Source organism: Astatotilapia calliptera, chromosome 23 (genome assembly GCF_900246225.1).
Source record: "Astatotilapia calliptera chromosome 23, fAstCal1.2, whole genome shotgun sequence".
In the NCBI taxonomy this organism is placed as follows: domain Eukaryota; kingdom Metazoa; phylum Chordata; class Actinopteri; order Cichliformes; family Cichlidae; genus Astatotilapia; species Astatotilapia calliptera.
Window position 1 is genome coordinate 32,313,744 of NC_039323.1, and position 22,986 is coordinate 32,336,729.

Sequence of the window (22,986 nt, forward strand, 5' to 3'; positions counted from 1 at the left end):
TGATACTCAAACACTGAAATGACCCAAGGAAGAAAAAAAAATACAATCATCCTTTCCGAGTTAAGGTCTGGTCTAGGGCTGCCACAAACGATTATTTTGATAGTCGACTAGTCACCGATTATTTATGCGATTAGTCGACTAATCAGATCATCATCCACTGGACGTAAAACTACAGCTTATTGCACCAGCAGCATCTGCTCTTATATAACTATCATTAGCTTACAGCTTTAAGCTTTTAAGGTGCTAACTAAAAATAAAGACAAGATGATAGTTTATTCAATTTTAATGAAATTTGCAGATTGTTTCGGTGAAGTTTAATAAACTCCTTGCTATCTAAAATATAACAGGACAACGGAGTATATTCTCCAGCATCTCACACTTCTGATAATCAGCTGTCTGCTTGACGTTTATTCAGCTGTGTAAAAACTAACTTTAATCTCAGACAAACCGATTTACTCAGGAACAAATAAAATACTAAAAAAAAAAAAAAAGCCAAACAACAACATTTTTAATTTATCTAAGTGACTCATATATATTTAACCTGAGTAGCGAAAGACGGCGGTGGGTTTGAAAACAATTTGCCGGACCGCGCTAGTGACCTAGCCCCCGGCTAGCTATCGAGCTAGTGGGTAACAGACGTCTCCGAAAACGTCGGAGCGCTTTTGAAAATATGCGGTGTCCTGATAAACTGAGCCGATATTTGAGGTTTACACAGCTACATTCTCGGCTGAAAATATGTTAAACGTTTATTTTGTGACCCAGAAAGAATAATAAGAGTAATATTAAAATCCTGCTACTTATTCCTGCGTCTTTTGGGATCTTACAAAGCTTCAAACGACGCGTCGACTATTAAATCAGTCGTCGACGATTTTGATAGTCGACGTAATCGTGACTAGTCGACAAATCGTGGCAGCCCTAGTCTGGTCACAGCTTAAAGTCGAACAGCAAAATTCATCTCCAGAGGTTTGCGAAACGTGCAGTGCAGTGAGGGCTAGCAAGCTAACTGCTAAGTGGACTAGTTAAAAAAAAAAAAAAAAAAACAAACAAACATGTAATCTGTATTGTGGCATTTATGGTATTCCAAATATCTGATAATCTCTTCTTTTAATACTGAAGAGGGCAAAGTCCTTCTAATTACAGTGAATGTATGTTTCTGCATTAAATCTGCGCCATAAGTATGATGTAACTCTTCTAAAGCCCTACGTGATAAACTGAAGTGCAGAAATGTACTAAAAATGTAACCTACACATTGAGTCAACATAGCCCACACAGGTAAAAATGGTGGCAATACCATCTGTCACTAGCATAGGCTACATGGTAGACTCAGCATGTAAGTCTAAATTGAGCTTTAGCAAGTTTACCACATATCAGCAAAGTTCTTCATCCTTTGGTTGTCTCGCTCGTTTATTCAGTGACCAATACAGTAATCCAGTTTGCAGATATTTACCGTATGAGACAAAAACTGTTCCTGTCATGGGATGGTTCATTCCTGCAGAGGTTTTTGTAGTCTAGCTAATCGACCACAGCTTCCTCCAATTTGGACATTTAGGGTAAGTTATTGTTGATCTTCTTCTGTTTGAATCCTCTTTTAATGTGCTGTGATTCGTGACGCAAAGATTCCAGCCTGTTAAAATCGAGGGGATCCTCCAGAAGATGAGAAAGTAAACCAAATACCAAAAACTCCAGTTTTTCTAATGTCACTTGGGGCTAGCTCCAAAAGCAAGTCCATCCCCAGAGACTCCTATATTAAAATGCCTATATTTACAGCATTTATTAAACAAAAAAATAATAATATCTGCAGGCTGGTACAGGAAACAGTTTGAACCTTGATGACACCTCTTAACAGTTTTTATAACTCGTCCACCTGCATTCTTCTTAGTAGCCAGCAAAGGAAAAACTTCTCTGGCTGCAAAAACACACTGGTTGTAGGTCTAAGGTGAAACGGCTCTCAGCTCCTTTGTTCTGTGACGACCTTCTGATTTTATATGCTCAATTGCTAGAATTGGTTCATAATGAGAAAGAATTGTAATGATCCTCATTATAGAATGAAGGATATAGCTAACTACAACTGTTAGCTAGTTCACTAGCTAACAACCTGTAAATATACAGTCTCCATGGTCTCCATTGGTATCTCAGTCATATCTGCCTCTTGCGCTTCAAATCTAATTTCAAATCACCAAGATGGCAGCCGACTAGCTTACTAATCAGTAGGTGAAATCACACTTGCTACATCTATCTTTTATCTGTGGTTTGCTTCTGTTAATCCAAGTTACGTATCTGGATGCGAATATATCTTCATCCAGCTCAGATCTGGGAGCAAAATTCTAGTATTTTATCAGTCAATTGACATTTGTGTATTATATTCAAATGGAGCTAGCTAACAAAGCTCGTTAGCATTAAGTCACAACTTCATCTTCTTGTCCAAAATGTAACTTTTCGTTCAAAAAAACCCAACATGGTTGTGGCTAGCATTAGGGTTGTGGATAAGTCACAGTGGCTATGTCCATATTTCATATACAGTGTTCTATTTTTGGTTGCTAATTTTTGTTAAGCTAAAGCTCACTGGACCCATTTAGGGCCCAACAAAAGGGTTAAAGTACACCATTTCTGTTTTTGGAGAAAATAAAAGGCTAACCTGCACTGTTGCAGTGTGCATTTGTTTTCATGAGTCTATCCATAGTTGCTGATGTAAGAGAATGTAGTATTGGTTCAATCTCATCAGGATGAAAATAAAGCAATGACACAGTTATACACCAATGACTTCACATTACACCGACAACATATCAGAGACAGGGGACACTCAGCTTCATGTTTCCATTGAAAGAAATTAAGAAATTCTTCTAATCTGTTCTGCACACAGACTAACAGTTACAGGAGTAGAGGTGGGAGTGAATCAGTTTCAAACCACAGTGACGAGTTCTTGTATAAGCCCTCCGAGGAAGAAGTCTTTGATCCAGCACAAACAACAGCAGTTCCTCTTTATTTCCTCCCCCTGAGGCAGCACCCCCCTACCTACCACCCCATTGCCGGCTCTCGCTCTTATTCAGGAGACCACATGTTCCTACGCATCTTTTTATAAATGAGCATTTCCTAATGACATCATTCCCCCTGCTCATTTCCTGTTAGCATGGAAAGCCTTGACTGCATCCGCTTTGTCCTCCCAGAGGAAGCAGGTCACATCCCCAGGCAGGTGATAGATAGCTTCCTCTTTTGGTGGGGCAGGGGTGGGGGCCGCGTTGAGTGGGATGCTTACTATGCATTGAGTTTTCATTGGTGCAGAGTATTCCAGTAACATGTACATGAATTAAGCTTATAGAACCCCTTTCCAGACAAATAAGGGGTCTTTAGCATGCAGGAGGGAGCATTGCCCCATAACTTCCTGCTTGCACTGTGCTCTGTCCTCATTCTCCTCAGTCTGATCTGATTTGGTCGGTGCAATCACATGACCGAGCAACTTTTGGCTTTGTCCTTCCGGAGGTCCGAGGCCACGGCCGCCAGGTCAGGTCTACCAGGCATGTGTGAAATCCTCTTGCTAGCACGGGCGGTCTTGCTGCGTTTGACGTTTTTGTTGTTTTTGTTGATGCAGGCCAGCGTGGCCACATGGAAAATGTCTCTGACGCTGTTTTCTGACTGCTGGGCCGAGCACTCGATGTAGGGCGCCGAGATCTGCTTGGCCATGCTGGAACCCTAAGAAGGAAAACGTTCAGGCTTACTGAGATTCTGTTTTTTGTAAAGAGCTTGCGTCAATAACGAAAGGATTTGCACACTTTCACAGGGGTCAATTAAACATGGCAATGACCTGATTAGAGTCAGGAAATTGGAACCATCTACCATTTCAAAATGTTCTTTTAATCTACAAACCTGGTCGTAAGAAACTGGCGCTTGTCGATGGTTGGAAAGCTCCACAAGTGTGCTCAGATCGGTGCGCAGGTCCGACTTGCAGCCGACTAACAGCATCTTGGTGTTGGGACAAAACTCCTGGATCTCACCTTTCCACTGTGAAGAAAGACAAAATAGCCTCAATCATTCAGGAGTTCTGACATAAAAAAAAGTAAATTTTGTGTTTTAAAACAATGTTTTTCTTGTGAGTGTGTTCAAATGTTTGTTGCTGTAATAAAGAATTTGATGAAATCCCCCCCTCACCTGCCCTTTAAGTACAAAGGTTAAAGCTGCCACTTCCTGAAGCCCCTCATTTCTTTGAACCCTAGAAAGGAACTAGAAGTAATCTCCATGTTTCCTCCCTGACAACAATAAACGCTCTGTGATCAATGGCATTTCTCTTGGGGCTTTAATCTGAGGCTAATGTGCCTCAGGGCTGGCTGTCTGGCTGGTCAGGGGATCAAGTTCATTGACATCTGAGGAGGAAGTTTGTTTGTAAAATGTGTCTGAACAACCTAAAAGCCTAAACCGAGGTTAAGTCTCATGTAGACGTTCATCGTCTGAAATGCATTCTTCGACTAGCACAGCTTTAAGCACTTTAAACTTCAGTTCAAGCTTAGCAATTAGCTGTATATGACGTGTTCCCAATTACTCACGACAGGTTCAATTACAGTGTGCAACACAAGACAACAAATGGTTAGATAACTAATGTTACCCATCAAAGCGGCAGACTGAAAGGGACAAAAAATCTCAGTGCATCTGAGGTCATCTCTGTTCCTAATGAGCAAGACAAAACTGTTTCTGTCTCGACCGCTAATTCTGGTAAATGTGAGTTGCTTTGAAAAAACATTCCAGGTCGGCAGAAAGCAGCGCAAAAACAGGAAATGCCTTGCAAAAATAGGAGCACATGCCAGGTGTGTTTTAATGTGGGAAGATAATGACTTTTACATTTTGTAGTTTCTCCACCAGTCAGATGACTGACACCACCTGTGTTGCTTGATGTACAGCACACGTTTGGACATGTGAGAATCAGCCAGTGACACGTCCAGCCACTGCAGGGTTTTGACCTGACACTGAAGTCACATTACAGCTATACGACTTCACATGACTGAGATCACAGAAAAAAGAAATGACTGCAGACCTTTGATCCAGGCCTCTGTCACCAGTTCAGACAAAAATCAAAGTACTTGAGTGGAATGTTTAAAAATAGAGCTTAAAGACGTGTTTCCTGCATGGATTTGCCCGAGAGGAGCAACAAACCTTTTTCATTACGCTGTCGAGCGTTTCTGGGCGGCTGATGTCGAAACAGATGAGCACAGCATCGGAGTCGGGATAGGACAGGGGCCTCACGTTGTCATAGTATGGAGATCCTAAAACAAAGGAAAACAAGAAACTTGAACTGTATTCACACACTGTTGCGCAAGGACAAAACTGCTGTATGCATAACTGTGCGAGCACCCTCTTTTGTTCCAACAGACAGCAAAGAAACACGTGGCCAGCTCAGGCTAAGAAATGTTCCTGATTTAATTTGCAGTTTTGCTATTATTGGATAATCTTCGCAGGGATCCAGCTCAAGGGACATCAGAAGAAACTTGAGGTGTTCTTATTTAAAACTTTATAGATTTCATTTTTTATTGGAAGACCTGAAATATGTCTAGCATTGAAGGCTTTTGCTTAAACAAATGAAATAACAGTATTCGAGTGAGGGGCAGGATCAAAGTCTGTTTCAAGAAAGCACAAGGAAGACCAAATTATCACTTGAGCACTACAGATAGTTATTCTCATACGTCATGATTGCAGCTCAGCCATAATCCATGGCAACTAGGCGAGAAAAACAAATAGTGCCGCATCAGTAGAAAAAATGTGCTGACTACAACAAGATCGTTTACCGAAACAGAAAATCTCTCTGAAGGAATAGAACTTCAGAGCGAGGAAATGACTCCCTCCTCAAATTGAAACCATGTGCAAGGGCGACGCCCATCTCACTGCCTGACTGAAGCGCATTGGAGGTTGGGGGGAGGGGAGCTTGCCGTCATGTCAAGGTGAGTCAAGATCACATGGCAAGCAAGAAGTGACCACACACACAAGCAGCTGCCAAGAATCTGGGGAATTTTGTTTTTGGTAACTTTAGGTTCCCTTGGGAAGTCTTTTATAAACACGGCTGCAGAGAAAATTCTGGAATGCACTGGTTCACACACACACACACACACACACACACACACACACACACACACACACACACACACACACAGTGCTGGTGTTCCTAATCTAAACAGTCTGGATGGGAGATGACATCGTTTTAAACAATGCTTCCAGGCCTGGGCCCCACACAACAAAGCACGACTAAAGTGTGTGTACAGACATCTCAAATATCCATGTCCATAATGTTCCACTCCATGTATATGCAGGAGATCCCAGTTATTATATAGAACTACACAAGAATTAATATTGCATGTAATTCAACACTTGGCATGAAAAATTGCACATTAAGCTTTGCTAATGGCAGAACTGCTTTTCATTTAGCAATGTTTACAAAAAAATGATCTTAGCCAACATATACACATTTTATTACACTAAAAATTACATTAAAGTGTAAACTAACGCAATAATTTTACAGACTGAGGAGAAAAGCTGCTGAGACATTGCACTTCATTATTTTGCATTTTCTGTCATTAGCTGTCAGTCATTAACAACTGCTAAATGTTTTAATTCCTTTCAATTGTTAGCAAGAATTGCTAGCAGTTCTTGCTAATTTGCTTTATGAATAGCAAGTTTTCACAGTTGAAATATTCATAAGCAAGTTATCTGGGCCACCAAAGGGCCGTCATTCATTGCAGTATGTGGGCCATCTGTAGGTGATGTGCAGCCACGGGCCAGTTGTAGACACACTGCTGGCCCAGAACAGTTTCCGCGCTGGCCACAGATGTCAGCCTAATGTGTACCTTAATCAAGCCATGCAATAACAACATGTGCCAGAACATGCAAAACAGTGCAAAAGTAACATGCCGAAACTCTGTTCAGACAGTGAATGGACTGATTTTTATATAGCGCTTTTCTACTCTCCCAGTTTACTCAAAGTGCTCTATACAACATGCCACATTCACCCACTTTCGCTTAACTGAACGCTTCAAATCATTCATACACATTCTCACTCTTGACATGCAGACTGGAGGAGCCAGGGATCGAACCACTAACCTTCCGATCAGTTTGTAACCTGCTCTACCACCTGAGATATGGCATGCCATTGCATAAACAGTGGCGTCATTGCCAGACCTGGCACACATCTGGTTGATATACACTCTGCCAAAACACCAGTCAGTCCGAAGTGCCAGCTTGATTCTAGATCTGGGCCAGACCTGTTTTCTGTAGGCCTGGGCCACATAAACCAAGCCACAATCAAGCCAGAAATGGCATGCCATCACATAGACAGTGCCATCTATGCCAGGCCTGGATGACATACGTCTTATCATGTCAGAAGTCAGCCAGCAGTGCCGACTTGATACCAGATCCTGGCCAGACCTGCTTGATGTGTGGGCACTAACACACACACAGACACAGTTACTTTATCAACTGACCCCTGAGCTCCTAAGTGTCCCTCAAACCTCATTCAGGGATCCACTCCTCATTTCTGAGGACAGAAAGTGCACATTCCCTTGGTTTCCTTCCATAAAAGGTATTTACATCCATATCCTCTAACTATGAGTAGATTGTAAAGTAAAAAAAAACATTGACTATTATCATATATAAATGCACACAAACACATCTCTACACACATATGCAAATGCATTATATTGCCTGAAACAAAAAAGAAAAAATATCAGGCTTACTGCGCAGTGTTGCCTTGAGGCAACGAATGAAAATTAAGTTTTACTGTATAAATAAATTGAAAAAAGTAGAACAAACAAATATGCTTCTTAACATATTCATGCACATACAAGTATTTTTAATATACATTTATTTCACTATAAACATGTAAAATAGTGATCTTTATCTTGCCTCCTAATGGAGAGGTCTCTCATGTACTGCAGCTTGCAGAAAGGGGTCCTGCCCCCCCCAAATGAAAGTCACACCACCTTCAACTCATCGTTTTATTGGAAAGAGATGTGCCTGGTAGCATTATTTCCGAAAAAAAAAAACGTTTTTCTTTTTTGAAGGGCCAGTGTAAGGCATGAAAATGTGGTTTGTTGCCTCAGGGCAACGCTATGCAGTAGAGGGTTAACAAGTCTGGGACCTGTCTTGACCTTTGTGGACACTCCCGGTGAGATCATGGCTTGTTTTGGGTCAACTGGTAGTTGTCAATCACAAGTCGTTAGCCAATAAGCATGTGGTTTCTCAGTCAGAGCCACCTTTCTTGTCGCATCCAGTGTCATGTCGAGGTAGCCACATGTGTTTTCAGGATAGGTTTTTTTTGCAGTAGATTTATCACCCTCATCGGTATATTGTGTGTATCCGTTCAACTCCTTAACAGTTGTGGTGGACTTCCCAAGAAGGCGGTCGCCTTTCCCAAACATGGGACAAACGAAGTATTTCCAGTCTTAACAGTAAAATCCACAGTATCACCATTACAAAAGTTCAACTTCACGAGCTAACTTATACAGTCTGATATATTGGCTCAAAAAGGATTATGATTATGATCTTGGCCTATCAAAGACGTGTCTGCATTGATGCATATAACCTGAATTTTTTTGCTCCCTATTAATCTGTACCTGCTCCTAAAATCTAGTGTTGGAATGAACTGAATAAATTATTTTGATGTCTTGATCTAAACAGTGTAGTTTGGATGGGAACTCTGAGTGTTTTGGAAAGCAGCCTGATAGGTGATACCGCCTAAACAAAAGGCCAGATGCTGAACTGTTATCAAGGGAGCACAGCAAATACAAGGCGAGGAGGAAGGTGGTATCCCCCACAAGACCACAAGAATTTATTTCTTTCATGACCGTCTCGCAATCGATCATGACCACAATGGGCTGTTCGATTGTTTTTATTCCAGAGCTCGTAGCCTGGAACAAATCAGTGGAAAAATAAAACCTTGCGACTAAAAGGGCATGCTGTAGAATCGGTTGACATTTCACAATGAATAGACTGTTTTTATTAACCTAATGAGAGGAAATGCGTATCTGAGCTGCAGTGTGAAGTTGCTGTGTTATTATGTCTGCACATATTTCTGTGAATTTACCTGCACGTTAGTGCATTTATAGCAATAAATCCAACGTAAATCCACTGCAATTTCAACATGGTGCATTTAAAATTCGACCCTCTATGGAAGCGTTTTGCTAATAACTTTTAATAGCAGATGTTTCCTTCTTTGTTAGCTGTTTAGAGTCGTTACTGTGTTAGCTCTGCATCTGAGACCAGCCTCTGCTTTAAGGTCATCTTCCTGCCAAATGGAAAGATAAGAGGAAATCCCACAGCTAACACACACACAAAGACCTGGTAACTGTCATCTAATTAGCTCCTGTCATTGTTCTCCCACAGGATCTCTAAATCTGGAAGAAAGACACACACCCTGTCCTCCCTTATTCTGTCCTTTCGATATGTCCTCCATCCTCTCTCGCCTCCTATTAACCATAGCCTGTCTTGTGTCTTGCTGTTGGGCACAATGACATAAGCGGAAACTGTAGAATGCCACTAAATGCTCACTGTTGTTGTGATCAAGAAATAAATAAATGCAATGCAATTAATGCAATGAATCTACATGAAATAATGTGGAAAACACATTCTGGTCTATTCATGCAATCTCAAAATATTCCATAATGTTAAAGACATACAACTTCACACAATAACAGCTTTTGCTTTATCTCACACAAGCACATGCAGACCTGAGGTAAGCCAGCTGTGGCTGACAGTCTACAGTCTGGATGTATAGCAACAGATCTGCAGGCCTGCTGGTTTACTGCATAGCTAACATAGCTGAGCAGAACGGAGCTGCTGGGCGGTGAGCTTGTGTGTGCATAAATACATAAAAAGAGGCATTAGGCCTTTGGGGGACACCTGTGGAAACAACAGATGTTGACAGGCACGTCTAGAAATACAGCACTATCAAGTTTATACGGCTCGCCTGCCAAGCACACGCACTACAATTTGCACTTATACACTTATGACTATCTGCTGTAGTTGCTGTGGTTACCATGATATTTGTTTGTGTAAATCTAAAATCTGGACATGAAGGATTAATAAAGTAACCTTTGGTATCACAAAATATGCTCAAATATAGCAGGTTAACAAAAGATATCTTTGGACGCAATTTAATAATTCAGTGTGTACTGTGTTAAATAGCCAAATCTAATATAGCAATACCATTGTAACATGTTGTGTTAACACATGTAAGTGGTAACTGGATGTACTGGTACTTATGGAGCACATTTATACTCAGTTTGAGCACTCAAAGCACTTTCTACTACGAGTCCCATAGCCTAGCACTTTTATCACACTCACACTGGATGTGTAGGGGGCAACCTGAGCCACTGTCGCCCCTGTTGTGCATGTGTGTTATGTTAAAGTTCACTATGATGCACTACAACATGCTCTAATACCTTAAAAAGTATATTATTGAAAGTTATGCAACATATAATAGGTGAGCAACCATTAAGATTTAGCATTATAAATGTGTGTCATGTGTCATAATACATACATAATACTTCAAGAAGCCTGGAGAACTATTCCTGAAGACTACTTAATTGAAAGACAAAAAAAACTTCCCAAATACTTCAGCAAATGTTGCCAATTTCCAATGAAATTGTAAAAACTGATTGTTTTCTTCCGTATATTGGATTTATATTTCTTCATGTTTCAATAAATATAAAGAAGCTAGAGGTGGCTCAAGATTACTGCTTGGTACTTTACACTATACTGTACCGTTTCAGTACATCACGGCACATTACGTTACACTAGGATCGATTGCAGTGTAGCTAAATTTGTTTAAGATACAATACTATCTTATGGCACTCCATGAGCCATGATAAAGTCTCGAAATCAGTAACTGAAGAAAGTCCACCAGAAGGGCTGAAAACAGGAAATCTATTTCCCTTCTCAAATTGTGTAATCCAGCTGAAAGAAACTTCCTGAAAAGACATTGAGATATGATAAACTTTACTTATACAAGCTTTCGAGAGGTTACTTTGGCCACAATAACAAAGTACAAATTGGGTAAGAGTCAAGAGTTGGGCCAAACAGGATGCTGGTGAAGCATTTAGGACAGTCAGATGTTTCTCAGTGATGGGCTGGCAGGACACATGCACGGGGAGCCAAGAACGCAAAGTGCTCAGTGTGAAGGCCGGACATGGATTTTAATGTCAGGTGTTTAAAAAAAAAAAAAAAAAGTCCTTCCATGACATTAGCAGACAGGAAGTCCATTAATCTCTACCAGGATCCCACTGCCCTTCAGTTCATACACTGCTTCACCATCACCATCCCATTGTCGGTCAGCAAATTCTACCGTGATTCGATTTCTCCCCTCTGGAAACGAGGTAAGGCTTTAGTGATCCACACCACTTCTCTTTCACTGGCTGAGGATCTGGGCCTGCTGGGTACAAAGGGGGTCTTTGTAGTGGAGGAAGTAGAAACCTTTAGTCTGAGGAATGCCAGACATGCGGCTCCAATTCGCTGAACCCAGAAATGTGATCCAATCCAACAATGGTTACAGACTGAAGAATCGTGGGGGGGGGGGGGGGGGGGGGGAGTGTGTGTGTGTGTGTGTGTGTGTGTGTGTCAGAGAGAGAGTAGCAGAGGAGCTTACTGAGTGCATGCAAAAGTCCCATAGTTAAGCTGTCCTGCACTACATGGGAAACAGGACATGTGATATGCTCTAGTAACTATAGAAGGGCAAGATGATCTGTCTGCTCTGACCAAGCTCTGCTATTATGCATCTTCCATTACAACTCCTTTATCTGTCTTTCTTCCCATTTTGCAAAGTGGGTCAACTTTGAATGTGCGCAGTAAACAAAAAAAAAAAAAAAACTAATTTTCCCCATATATATATATTCCCTGTGATAAATATTGTCAAATGAGATCCACTGGGTCTGATGTTTCCCATTGGGATTTCTAGAACTGGAAAAGTCTGAACTCCTCTAGTTCTTTTATTTTTCCTGTTAAGCTCGAAAACGTATTTGTTGTAGCTTTGGGAAATTGCCTAACAGTTGGAACAACTGTGCAAGACCAATTTCGGAAGTATGAAAATACTAAGCCGTTTCCTGCAGTTCAGTTCCAGCGTAAGTATATTATGAATATTTCAACTGTGAAAAGTGCAAAATCAGTTTAAAGCAATCTTCTGTGAGCCTCGGATTAGTACAGAAACGATTAGAAACGACAGCAGTTTTGAAGTTGCTTTCATCGACATTTTAATATAAACAAAGAGGTCATATGACCAAAGAAAGTCTCCGGTCTCCTTTAGCTCTACTACTTGGCCTTTTAGCATCTTTCAGCTTGTTGTTTTGGTCTAACTGCTCATAGCTTTACAGTCTTGGTCTTTCTTAATGACTGTTTCCAGGTGCAACGAGCAGCTGTTTTCAGAGAAAGGATACATTTTTAAAAACAACAAATGCCACAGCAGAGCAGATTGGCTAGCAGCTGGTGGTCACAGCAGGAGCTGATGGAGACCAAAACAGAGAGCGAATATAATGTATGTAGAAATGGGTCACCTAAACCAAAGCTCTGTGAATGTTTCGTTTTTTTGCTTGTTGTTCCAACACCAAGGAGTTAAAAATGAAACCCACTGAATAAGGGAAAAAAGTCGGAGCCATCATTTGTAAAAAGGGTAACTCCTACTTGGTGGTTGCTTTCCAAATCTAAGAATTTGATGCTTGAATTGGGGGGTTTTTTTTTATGTTTTGTGGGGTTGGTGGATTTTCTGATTTGAAAAAAATAATCCATGCTCATTTCCACTCTGTAAAACGAGAAAAGACCTAAGGCATGCAGGTGCTGAGCCACGGGGGTTGCTCTGTTTACCCACACGGTTTTCCTATCCTCCTGTTTGACTCTCAAACAAGCACTTTTCCTGCTCATTCAGACACGGAGGCAGACAGGCAGACAACGTAAACCACTTCCCCTGTTGGTGAAAGAAGCATCAAAGGCTCGCGCCTTGGCCCCGGCGGACCTCACCCTGAGACTGGGGTGGCAATGCTAGAGCAGACAAGTAGGTTGGGGAGAGGGGGGCAAATGGAAGGCTGTATAACTGGCAGGAATTTACCTTAATGGGCCGAATTACTCCCTTCACCATCCCCTTTAAACACAAACACATAAACAGCAGGCTGCTCATTAGGCCACTCATCACTGCAGAACAAAGACCACCTCGGTGTGTGTGTGGAGGTGTGTGTTTGAGAGGGAGGGGAAGAGCGGGTGGCAGTCCACAATGTTTGTCTTCCTCCCTCCGTGTTGGTCTTTGTCAGAGTGCAGGCCTGGGTCTCACACACACACACACACCTCAGGAAATAAGGGATCAATTGGATTGGCTGTGGCAGATGGGGGTTTCAAAAAAAAAAAAGGAGAAAAAAAAAAGGGACCAGTCAAGCTGAAAGCTGCATCAATTGGTCACTGTGTGTGTGTGTTCGTGTGCTGGGTGTGGGTTTGGAGTGAAGGTAGGGGTGGGTTGGTATAGGGGTATCTGGCACCTTCTAAAATCCAATGATCTAATAGGAAACCACCCCCAACCCTCCTTTTATGAAACAGAGAGAAAAAGAAAAATGGCTCCAGGCAGGCAGCCAACACAATTCAATAAAAGAAAATTCTCACTCGGGCCAGTTTTCATTTCTTCGCCTTTCCACATTTACACACAAAACTGGAGGGATGAAGGAATTTTCAATTTGATGTCCTTGTTTCACTTTCTTGTAGAGTTACTGAGGCGGCAAAGGAGCGCCACTCTGCAGATGCTTTTACTTTCATTTGCTCTGAAGTATAAAACAGCTCAGAAATCTGGATTTTAAGAAGCTGCTGTTGGATTTTCCGGTCTGACGTTTCAGAAAGAAAGAAAGATCTCAAGCTGACCTCGGTCTTCAAGTTACCCAAACGTCACTCAGGAATTCCAGGCCAGGGATTTTCCTCTCATTCCCACACAAACACCACATGCTCACACACATGAAACATACACCTCGCTGCTGTGCTATTCAGTGCTCAGGCAATGATCGATGGGAAAATGGGTTTGTTTACGCACACGCACACACACGATGCTGGTTTTCAGAGCCCAAACACAAAGTCTAACCCGCAGGAGATTAAAAAGAAAAAAAGCTGCTGAGCCAATGTTGCTCAACCTTCCCGAAAAGCACAGGAAGCAGGATGAATTTCAAAGTGTGTTCACCAGATGTATGAATATGAGCTTCGTTCAGCCTATCATTATGTTTCCTTTCCTGTTTCCACTTAAGCTTTGCTCAGCTGGGAGGAATTCATAAATCAGATCCATTCCACTGAGGCGTTCCTGCGCTCGAACTGAGCTACGAGGCTGAACGTTTCCATGTAGGTAAAAGGTAAGCCCCGATCTAATCTGAGGGGAAACGTGCGGTTTCGAGGAACAGCGACTCCAGACTATGGGAAAGGATTAACTGTGCTACATTGATTAAAATGGGTCAGAGATTAATTTCATTATTTGAGAAAAAACAAAGCTGCCCTGGGACTCTCCTGTCTCCTGATTTGGACATTCTGGGCTAAAACCTGTTATTTATTTATGACGCAGTCAAACATGGGTGAATTCTACCCCACAAAGTTAATAATAAACTAGCTCCATATCATTCAAATCAGCAACTGAGTGACTGATCACAGAGATGCATGTTAGAACATGTCCACACCACCGCCACAACTGACACAAGGTGACACTTGGAGCATGAGTCAGACAGAGAGGTTGTTGGAAGTGAGGATTACCTGAGGTGTCCCACAAACTGAGCTCGATCCTCTGCGTGTCGATTTCAAAGCTGGCTGTGTAGTTTTCAAACACAGTGGGGACGTAGCTCTGCAGGAAACATTTAGAAGAGGGGAGGTCAGGGAGGAAGCCTGCCAGGTTTTAAACTTTGAAGAAACTGAGCAACGTTAGATTTATTACCCTATTACCACGATCGTGTACTACAAAGGTGTTGGTACTACTACGTTTAGGTTTCAGATCCCAACACGTATCAAGCACTACAACATGAATGTCCTTCATCACTACTGGAACAATCCACGTGACACAGCCAGGTTCAGAAGAACAATGAGATGCGCTGGTCGTGGTATCAGTGTGTGTTATTAACATGCATCATGTCCAGCAGGCTGCAGGGTCTCACCTCAGGGAAGCAGTCTTTGGCGAACACGTGAAGCAGCGCAGTCTTCCCGCACTGGCTGTCCCCCACCACCACTATCTTACACTTCACACTCTGACTGGGATCCATGCTGGATTTCAGAGATAACTTCTGACACGAGCGTCTCTCCTTCATTGATTTGAATCGTTTTTAAAAATGAGTCCAATCCTGGGTGGGTGGGTGTGTGTGAACCGTCGAGAAGCAGCTGGTTTCGGTGCGTCCAAGCCTGCGCGCCTGCTCTCCTCCCCCGGTGTCTCCGCCTGCTCTGAGCCGGTAAATTCCATTTGCCTACATTTATAACGTCGCAGGAGCCAATGGCAGCAGCTCTCCGTCCGTCGGGATGAGGCACGTCCCTCCCTTCGTCCAGCGAGCCTCCACACAGACGCACGCCGGGCCAGGCACCGTGATGGCGCCCCCGTTTGGACTACACACAAACCTCAGCTTCAACATCAAAACAATAAAACACAAACTAAGATATTTTTTTAATCAGTAAAGTAAATCAGATTATAGTTTCCATTTGCCAGTTTTTTAGAGTGAATTGTGCGCAAAATTTAGACTTACAAGAAGAACAGCGCCAGTACAAGGCAATTCAAACTATTTATGTTGCCTTTCCTTTATATATTATAACATGATTTTATAAAATAGTGACTGGCCTGTCTTGAAACTATGAAATAGGAAATCTGCAACATAACAGCATAAAACTGTATTAAAGTTTTAAAATTGATGGAATACAGCAGATACATGCAAACATTTTATTTGCTATTTATTTGCCAATATACCAAATATAAGTCAACAAGGCCTGTGCTGATACTTACCCAGCACATCAATGCATCTATAAAATATAGATATTTATTATTTTTATAGCCACAGTTCAGCCGTTAAGTCCTTCAGCTGTGACTATGGAGTCAAGCAAGTAAATGTAGCCCAAATCAAGAAATGATCAGTGCTTGTAGGGCAGTCATGAAGATAGGTGTGCTTAGAGTTACCACTCAGTTATCCTTGTAACTAAACACGGGCAAGCAAAAATCAAAATAACCTTGCTGCTGCTGTAACTAGGTGGAATTAACCCTTTATCATCCAAGTCTCATACAGGCTTTTTGTCGCTAGCACAAATGATAATGGAGTTACTGTCATGAACAGCTGGGCTTCCATTTAAGCTTCAACAAAGAAGAAAAGAACAAGAGTAGAAGAAGAAGACAGATTAATATCAATAACATCTGTGTAATAAAACACAACCTTTGACCCTGGAGTTAAGGAACACGTCACAGTCATTCTATGATATACAATTCAATTCAATTCAATTCAATTTTATTTATATAGCGCCAAATCACAACATAAGTCGCCTCAAGGCGCTTCATACACACACTGTCTGTTTACTTTCTTTAGCATGAGTGACTAAAAGGCAAAGGGTAATAAACATTTATGATTCTATAATTGTCTAATATGACACAGTGACTATTCTAACAGACAAAATATAATGTGCAATTTGAGCCCAGCATTGCTGTTTTAGTTGAGTTTTCTTAAAACACCCTGTTGTTATAGTGTTTGCTACAAGATCAGTGTGGAGGAAACCACATAAAAAAGGTTTAAAGGTGCAGAGCAGGGATGTGAAGCTCATTGTACAACGTGGGCCACTTTGGCCTTAAGTGGGGCATACCAGTGACACTCGCCTTTCAGTGTAAAGAAGTTTAACCATGCGCTGAATCCCTCAGTTATCTTAATAAAAGAAAAAATAAGTGCTAATTCAACAGCATGTCTCAGTTTTTCTGCACGATAAAGTAAACATTTCTGTAGTAAATAGAAAAAGTCTGATATTAAGTCATTTCTGTCTTCATGAATGATCCCAGAGGTTTTTATCAGTAGAAACGTTTTTACAAAATACAGGTAAAAGTCAAAAAATGTAAAAAAAAAAAAAAAAAAAGTCAAAAATTTATACCTTTCTTCACATTTTCCAAAACTATGCCAGTTCTCGAGTTTCATCTTTAGAAAGATCTAGCTAAAATTAATCAATAAACTGAGCTGGAAAACAATTTCTAATTACGCTCAATGAGCACCAAAATAATAACTTTTTTGATTCGTCTGTAAAACTGCTGCTGCATTTTAAGCATTAAAACTCCGTGCTGTTTATCATGAAGTGTTAGGAATGATTTATTAAATAATGAATTCACCGCCCCTCACATTTTAAACAGTGTGTGATTCAGTTTCAAATGGTCGGCGCACTCTAATCGAGCCTTTTGTTACTCACAGCACCACAACTTATTACGGTCCTTTGTTTCATACACATTTCACTCAGCCCTTTCACAGAAGGATTTTCATTTCTCTGCCACATGACCAAAACAATAAACCCAGTGAACCCAGTAGCACATGCAGCTTATTTCCAATGCACAGCATTAGTCGTTTCCATGGAGGATTCCCCTCATTATCTGTGAGTAATACATATATTTACAGTAAAATGCACAGCCACACAAAATATATCAGCTGTCTTCCAGACATTTATTAGAAGAAGTGGAAACTCAATTTCCCGATGGGATCAATAATGTGTCAGAACCACATTTTCTTGTGTCTTTTTCAGAACAGGAACCCTTCTGGTTTAAAGGCCTCCTCTCTGTGCCTTCAGGCTACGTGTTCCCTAGCACAGTGTCACTGCTAATTTTCACAAAAATGAGGGGAACAGCGGCGTTCTACAGCAGCTCTCCCCTCTGCCACAGAGTGATTGGACTGCGAGTTGCTGGCAGCGTTTTTACAGTGGGACAGCTCCACCCTGCAGGCTGTGCAGTGGGAGTCCCGTCTGTTGTGTGGGAGCTCTGCCTCCAGGACACAACACTGCCAGGAGAGAATGGACTGGGTGGGGGGATTGGCAGGGTGGGGGCTGCTTGGCTGCTATCTGTGTACCATATGCATTTGACCTCATTCAAATTCTGTCAGAATTTGAAGATAATGGAGGCTTTACCTGCCTAGGTTGCAAAAAACACCGTTGTTTCTGTGGTGACTCCCTACCTCGTCACTTTCCCCTCATCTGAGCTTTATCAGCTCTACATCAGTAAATAAACCCAGCCTTTTAGAGATTGCAGTGGAGACGCGTCAGAGGAGATGGCGAGCAAAACCACATTAACTGAGTTGTTTACACACTGCGCCCTGGTGCCCTTCTCCAGCTTTAGCGAGGCTGTCTCGTCTGTGCTTGTGTGCGCTGCTCTCTGCTGCAGCCTGAAGCTTTGCCAGTCTCACTTGGGTGCAGCCACACATTTGGGCTAAAGTGAGGCCGTGCAGGGTGACATCATGCAGAAACATCTTAAAGGTAAACTGATATACGAGACAGCATCAGCCTGTAACAGTGGATGCCTTCAGGGGCTGCTGTGATCATTTTAAAATCTCTTTGTATTGTCCTACATTTCCTGTACAGTAGTGCCACAACACACCGCAGAGATGGAGAATAAAAGTGCCCGAGCGCTTCCAGGTAATGGAAAGAGTCATACCATGGTCGAGAAACTCAACATGTTTCGTTTCGAGTCATTCTCTGTGAATAACACTAAACATGACACTGGCTGGCTGGACGTAAATGACGATACAGACCCGAAGCATGCACGCAGTGCAGCAAACTGGGCTGGTAGACAAGTACAGTTGCCTAAATACTGTACATGCTTCTCAGAATAGAAATGAGGGTACCACCTGTTTCTGGTCACATGGTGCTGTCAGCATCAAGCGGATCTCGTGTATTTCCACAGGGGCTGCTCACAGCTAATTTTCCACAACCTTTCCATGTTTAAACTTTCATTTACATTTTTAATCATAACAGAAAAAAGAAAATCCATAATTAAACAACACTGGTAGCTTAGCATGATGAGCATGATGTGCCTCAGTGATGAGGTCGAGGCATCCTCTATTAATAAGCCCAGACACTGCCTTCTGTTTTTCCTTTGGGAATATCTGTGCTACTTAAGTATCTGCACTGGCTGTAACATTAGGATAAAACGTTTTACAGAAAACGGATTTCTGTGAATGTGCTGTATGCAGCAGCTGTAGCTGTGATGTATTACGTCTGAATACTGGCTAAATAGGGTTTTTTATTGCAAATAATGATGAGAATTATTATAATTAATACACATGAGTGCTTAATGTTTTAGATACCTGACCTTCATTCACTGCATAACTAGGTCAGATCATGTTTACCTTCATAGAGAAAATACCTCAGAGCACCAAAACTGTATTTTCCACTGATTAAACCCATTTCCACCAAGAAGCCATCACTATTGGTGATATCCAGCACAGTTTAGGTCTGGGTCACACACCAGTGCTGGATATCACTGCTGGGAAAAACTTCTCAGAACCCTGAATAAGAGGAATTTCCCAAAAGGCTGCAATGACTTCCAGAAATGTTGAGCAATCGCAGGGAACCGTTTGATAAAAACAGGTTGCAAATTAACAGATCAACAGTGAGTAACAGAATAGAATTGGATCCAGGTCTGAAATGACTTGGTTTTAGCTGGCAGGCCAGCAGTGCTAGAGGTGTGTGAGTAGTCTAGGTCACTGGGTCTCTTCCCCCTCTGCCCCGACTGCCCCACAGTTATCTCTGTCGACGTGCATTCAATCAGCGGGGCCGCTGACATTTACTGCTAGGGCAGCGGCAGCGTACGCTTGGTTGTTTCAGCTTGAGAGGGGTTTCCTCGATGGTTAGTCATTGTGACTGGGGAATTAAGGGCAGATTCAGAACAACTCAGGGAGAAATAGCGATAGACTTTATTTCTCCTTTATTGGAAAAAAAAAACGTGCATGCATCGTGGGTCACGGTATCCATAAAGAGGACATTCTTACTGCTAGCAGTCAGAGGTTTAATCACATACATTCTTAGACAAAAACGAACATAAATTTGACATAACCTTTAAATCACCTGCTTCAAAGGGTCTCGGAAAAGATAAAATACAATTTGTTGAACACGAGACGATAGATTCTCAGCCTTGATCTCAGGCTCACAGCAGGCGGTCACAGCCTAAAAGGGCTCCATTTTTAGGACCAGGACAGATGTTATTTCACACTAGCCGAGCTTGTGAGTGACCCAACATGCGACGTGTGTCTATGTGTTTGTGTGAACACAGATTTCTTTTCTTTTTTGCAAATCCTGTGAAAAAAGCAAATGCTTAAAGCAATAATCATCCCTTGTAATCACTGGAGTTACTGTAATTCCGCCTTAGTGGTGTCATTATTTACCTTTATCTTTCACTAAGCTGAAGTTTACATACTGTTGCTTTGGGTGTCAACTTACAACATTGTAGTTTACAGTAATAACAGAGATAATTTCATATTAAAAACCACAGCGCAGGTTCCTCATGTGTATTCTGAGAGAGACCAGTTCTGTCAGCTAGCTAGCTAGAAAAGTAGTGAACATAACATGGAGTGAAACCAACATGAATATTATTTATGTAGCAAGTAGCAAAAGAGGGATCAATGTGATTGAATGTATGGATTCATGGAGTTTGAGAACCACTCTCGTGACTCTTTCTAGCTGCGGGTTTTCCATAATGTTGCTGTTGTTTCTGTGACGTCAGTGCCACTTCTAATTCATCAGTCAAATATGTATATTGCTGTATCAAGAACATTGATGATATCACTGTACTCTACATTACTTCATGTATTGCTTAGAAGAATGGAGACATTCACCGAACACTTCTGGGAAGATTTCCAAAATTCCTTTTAGTATAAAAAATCTCTTGAGAAATTTTCCCCCCCTGTTTCCAGGAACCTTCAGAGTTCACTCTGTCCATTAAGGAGGAATGAACAAGTTGTTTTACCTGTTACTCTACTGTTGGAGATCCTTTAATCTCCTGTACCAGTAGTTGTGAGTAACTTATGTGGGCTCAGTCTGTTTTTAAGCCTTTGATGGGAGTGTACAGTTTTACCACATACTGTGAGTCACCTGCCATCTCTTACTGTTATAAAACATTAGTAAGGAGGACCTAGAGCTAAAGGTAAACTGCCAGCAGGCCAGACTAACACTACATGCAAAATCCAACAAATGACAAAAAATAGAGCCAGCCTTACATTCTGGGGTTTCTGGTGCATGAAACGGTGGTAACTTGGAACCCCTAATGAATCCTAACAAGCGTCGTCTCCCTTTCCTCCCTGCTTGGCTTACTAACACATGACATTTTCTGTTAGTAAACCATTAGCTTAATATCTTCTGATGAATGTACTGTAGGGCAAAGAGGGCACGGCATACACACTATGGCAGTAATATGTTAGACCGAGTACAGGAACTCTGTCAACTGTCTCCCATCAGTCATTAGGTCTGTTCAGGCATGGATACGCACACTTGCCACGAGGCAGCGTGTGCACTCTCTGTGTCTGTGTGTGTGTTTAACTGACAGAAGGATGAATCGTTTCTAGGATGACCTGGTTTTTCAGGGAAGTTTGAGCATGTGTGTGGCTGAATATATGCGTGTGTGGAGGTTAATGGCGCATAAAATGATGTCTTTATTAGCATAAAGCTCATGATGGAAAAATAATCATATCTGTCAGCTACATGACAAGAACAAAGGAAGTCTGCGAGTACTCATTATGATGACAGTAAAAAAGTCATTAAAATGCTACATTTACTTTTTTAATCCCACACTGAAAAAAATAATCAGTGGGATAAACATGAAAAAATTATTGTAAGCGGTTGCACGAAATTAAGTTATGTTTGGTTAACCATAGTTTTTTTATGTTATACCTGCACACATTTTTCTGGTAACACGAACATGACTTTTTTATGTTGTTGTTATGTTTTTCATTCCGGTCAAATATTTATAGAAACCACTTGTTTATCAGACATAAACTTTTTGTGTTAATTGTATTGGACTACTATGTGTTATATTGACAAGATTATTTTATGGTAAACTTATTTTATTTTATAACAAATTTCTAATATATAATATATAATCTAATATATAATTGAGTGTTCAATAAATAAAACTAAATTAAGGCTGATCTTACTGTATGTACTGTACACTTTCTCTCAATCAAAGAAATAAGCAAAACATTTTTGAACAATGACAGTTGTAACAATGGACTTTCAATTCAGGCTTCCAAAATATACATGAGTCATATTTGTACAATGCATCTCTTGAAAAACATTCCACAAAGTTATCTGCTGTAACCTGAATTCAACATTGTGGGGCCTTATGACATCGTGCTTATGTAAAAAATAGTTTTTTAAATGTAAGAGCCATAAGGTAATATAGCAACAGGGGTGTAATTATTAAAAAGACACAAAGAAGAGACTTAAAATAACATTATAACCCACAAGCACAAAACCAAGAGACCTAAACTGATTAGTATTGGCTTGCTTCTATCACTAAACATCACAATCACTAATACTAGACGATGCAATCTGTTTGTAGTGGTGCACCTTGGGAAAAAAATTGCAAACTGGTGAAATTGGTGCAAGGCACCATTTCCATTGAGAAAAATGGAAATTCAAAGTTAGAATTTTTTTTTAAAAGAGCCATGGCTTGAAAAGTGAAAACTGCAGTAATAAAGGCCCCAAGTTGAAAAGTGCCAGAAAAATAAGTTTCACTATGTACTGCAACTTTACCAGTGCTGGCTTAAAAGAAAGGATGGTACATATTCGAAGAGGTAAACATGTTGTTCCCACATCATAACTGGAAAACTGTTCAATCGTACAGTCTGGTCCTGAAAACCTGGGCCTTCTTTGAAAGGCTGTTCCTTTTGAGCTCCATAACCAGTTTCTATAATACCTCGAAGGTATACTTTTCCAGTGGGTAGGTGAGGTTCAAAGTGTACATTGGTCCAAACAGCATTGTAGCTGCTAGGGTATAGTTATCCAAATCCTGCCAGACTCTCTGGCCTTCAAGGACTA

General features: G+C 41.2%; 1 protein-coding gene across 1 annotated transcript; it reads right to left on the reverse strand.

Annotated features, from left to right (window-relative positions):
* Window positions 1-1,386: 1,386 nt before the first annotated feature.
* rnd3a (Rho family GTPase 3a) lies at window positions 1,387-15,477 on the reverse strand. Its single transcript, XM_026159145.1, has 5 exons — window positions 15,120-15,477; window positions 14,725-14,812; window positions 5,140-5,249; window positions 3,862-3,996; window positions 1,387-3,687 (listed from the first exon to the last, which is right to left on the reverse strand). The coding sequence occupies exons 1-5, from the start codon at window positions 15,267-15,269 to the stop codon at window positions 3,439-3,441; spliced, it is 732 nt and encodes a 243-aa protein (XP_026014930.1). The 5' UTR covers window positions 15,270-15,477; the 3' UTR covers window positions 1,387-3,438.
* Window positions 15,478-22,986: the final 7,509 nt, after the last annotated feature.

What these genes read in the sequence shown, in the direction of transcription:
- rnd3a (XM_026159145.1), bottom strand. Translation starts at nt 15,269, where the DNA reads ATGAAGGAGAGACGCTCGTGTCAGAAGTTATCTCTGAAATCCAGCATG. An exon ending in CAGTTTGTGGGACACCTCAG is followed by an intron (nt 5,250 to 14,724) that starts GTAATCCTCACT and finishes CCTTTGTTTTAG; the next exon opens with GATCTCCATACTATGACAAC. An exon ending in CGCCAGTTTCTTACGACCAG is followed by an intron (nt 3,688 to 3,861) that starts GTTTGTAGATTA and finishes TTTCCTTCTTAG; the next exon opens with GGTTCCAGCATGGCCAAGCA.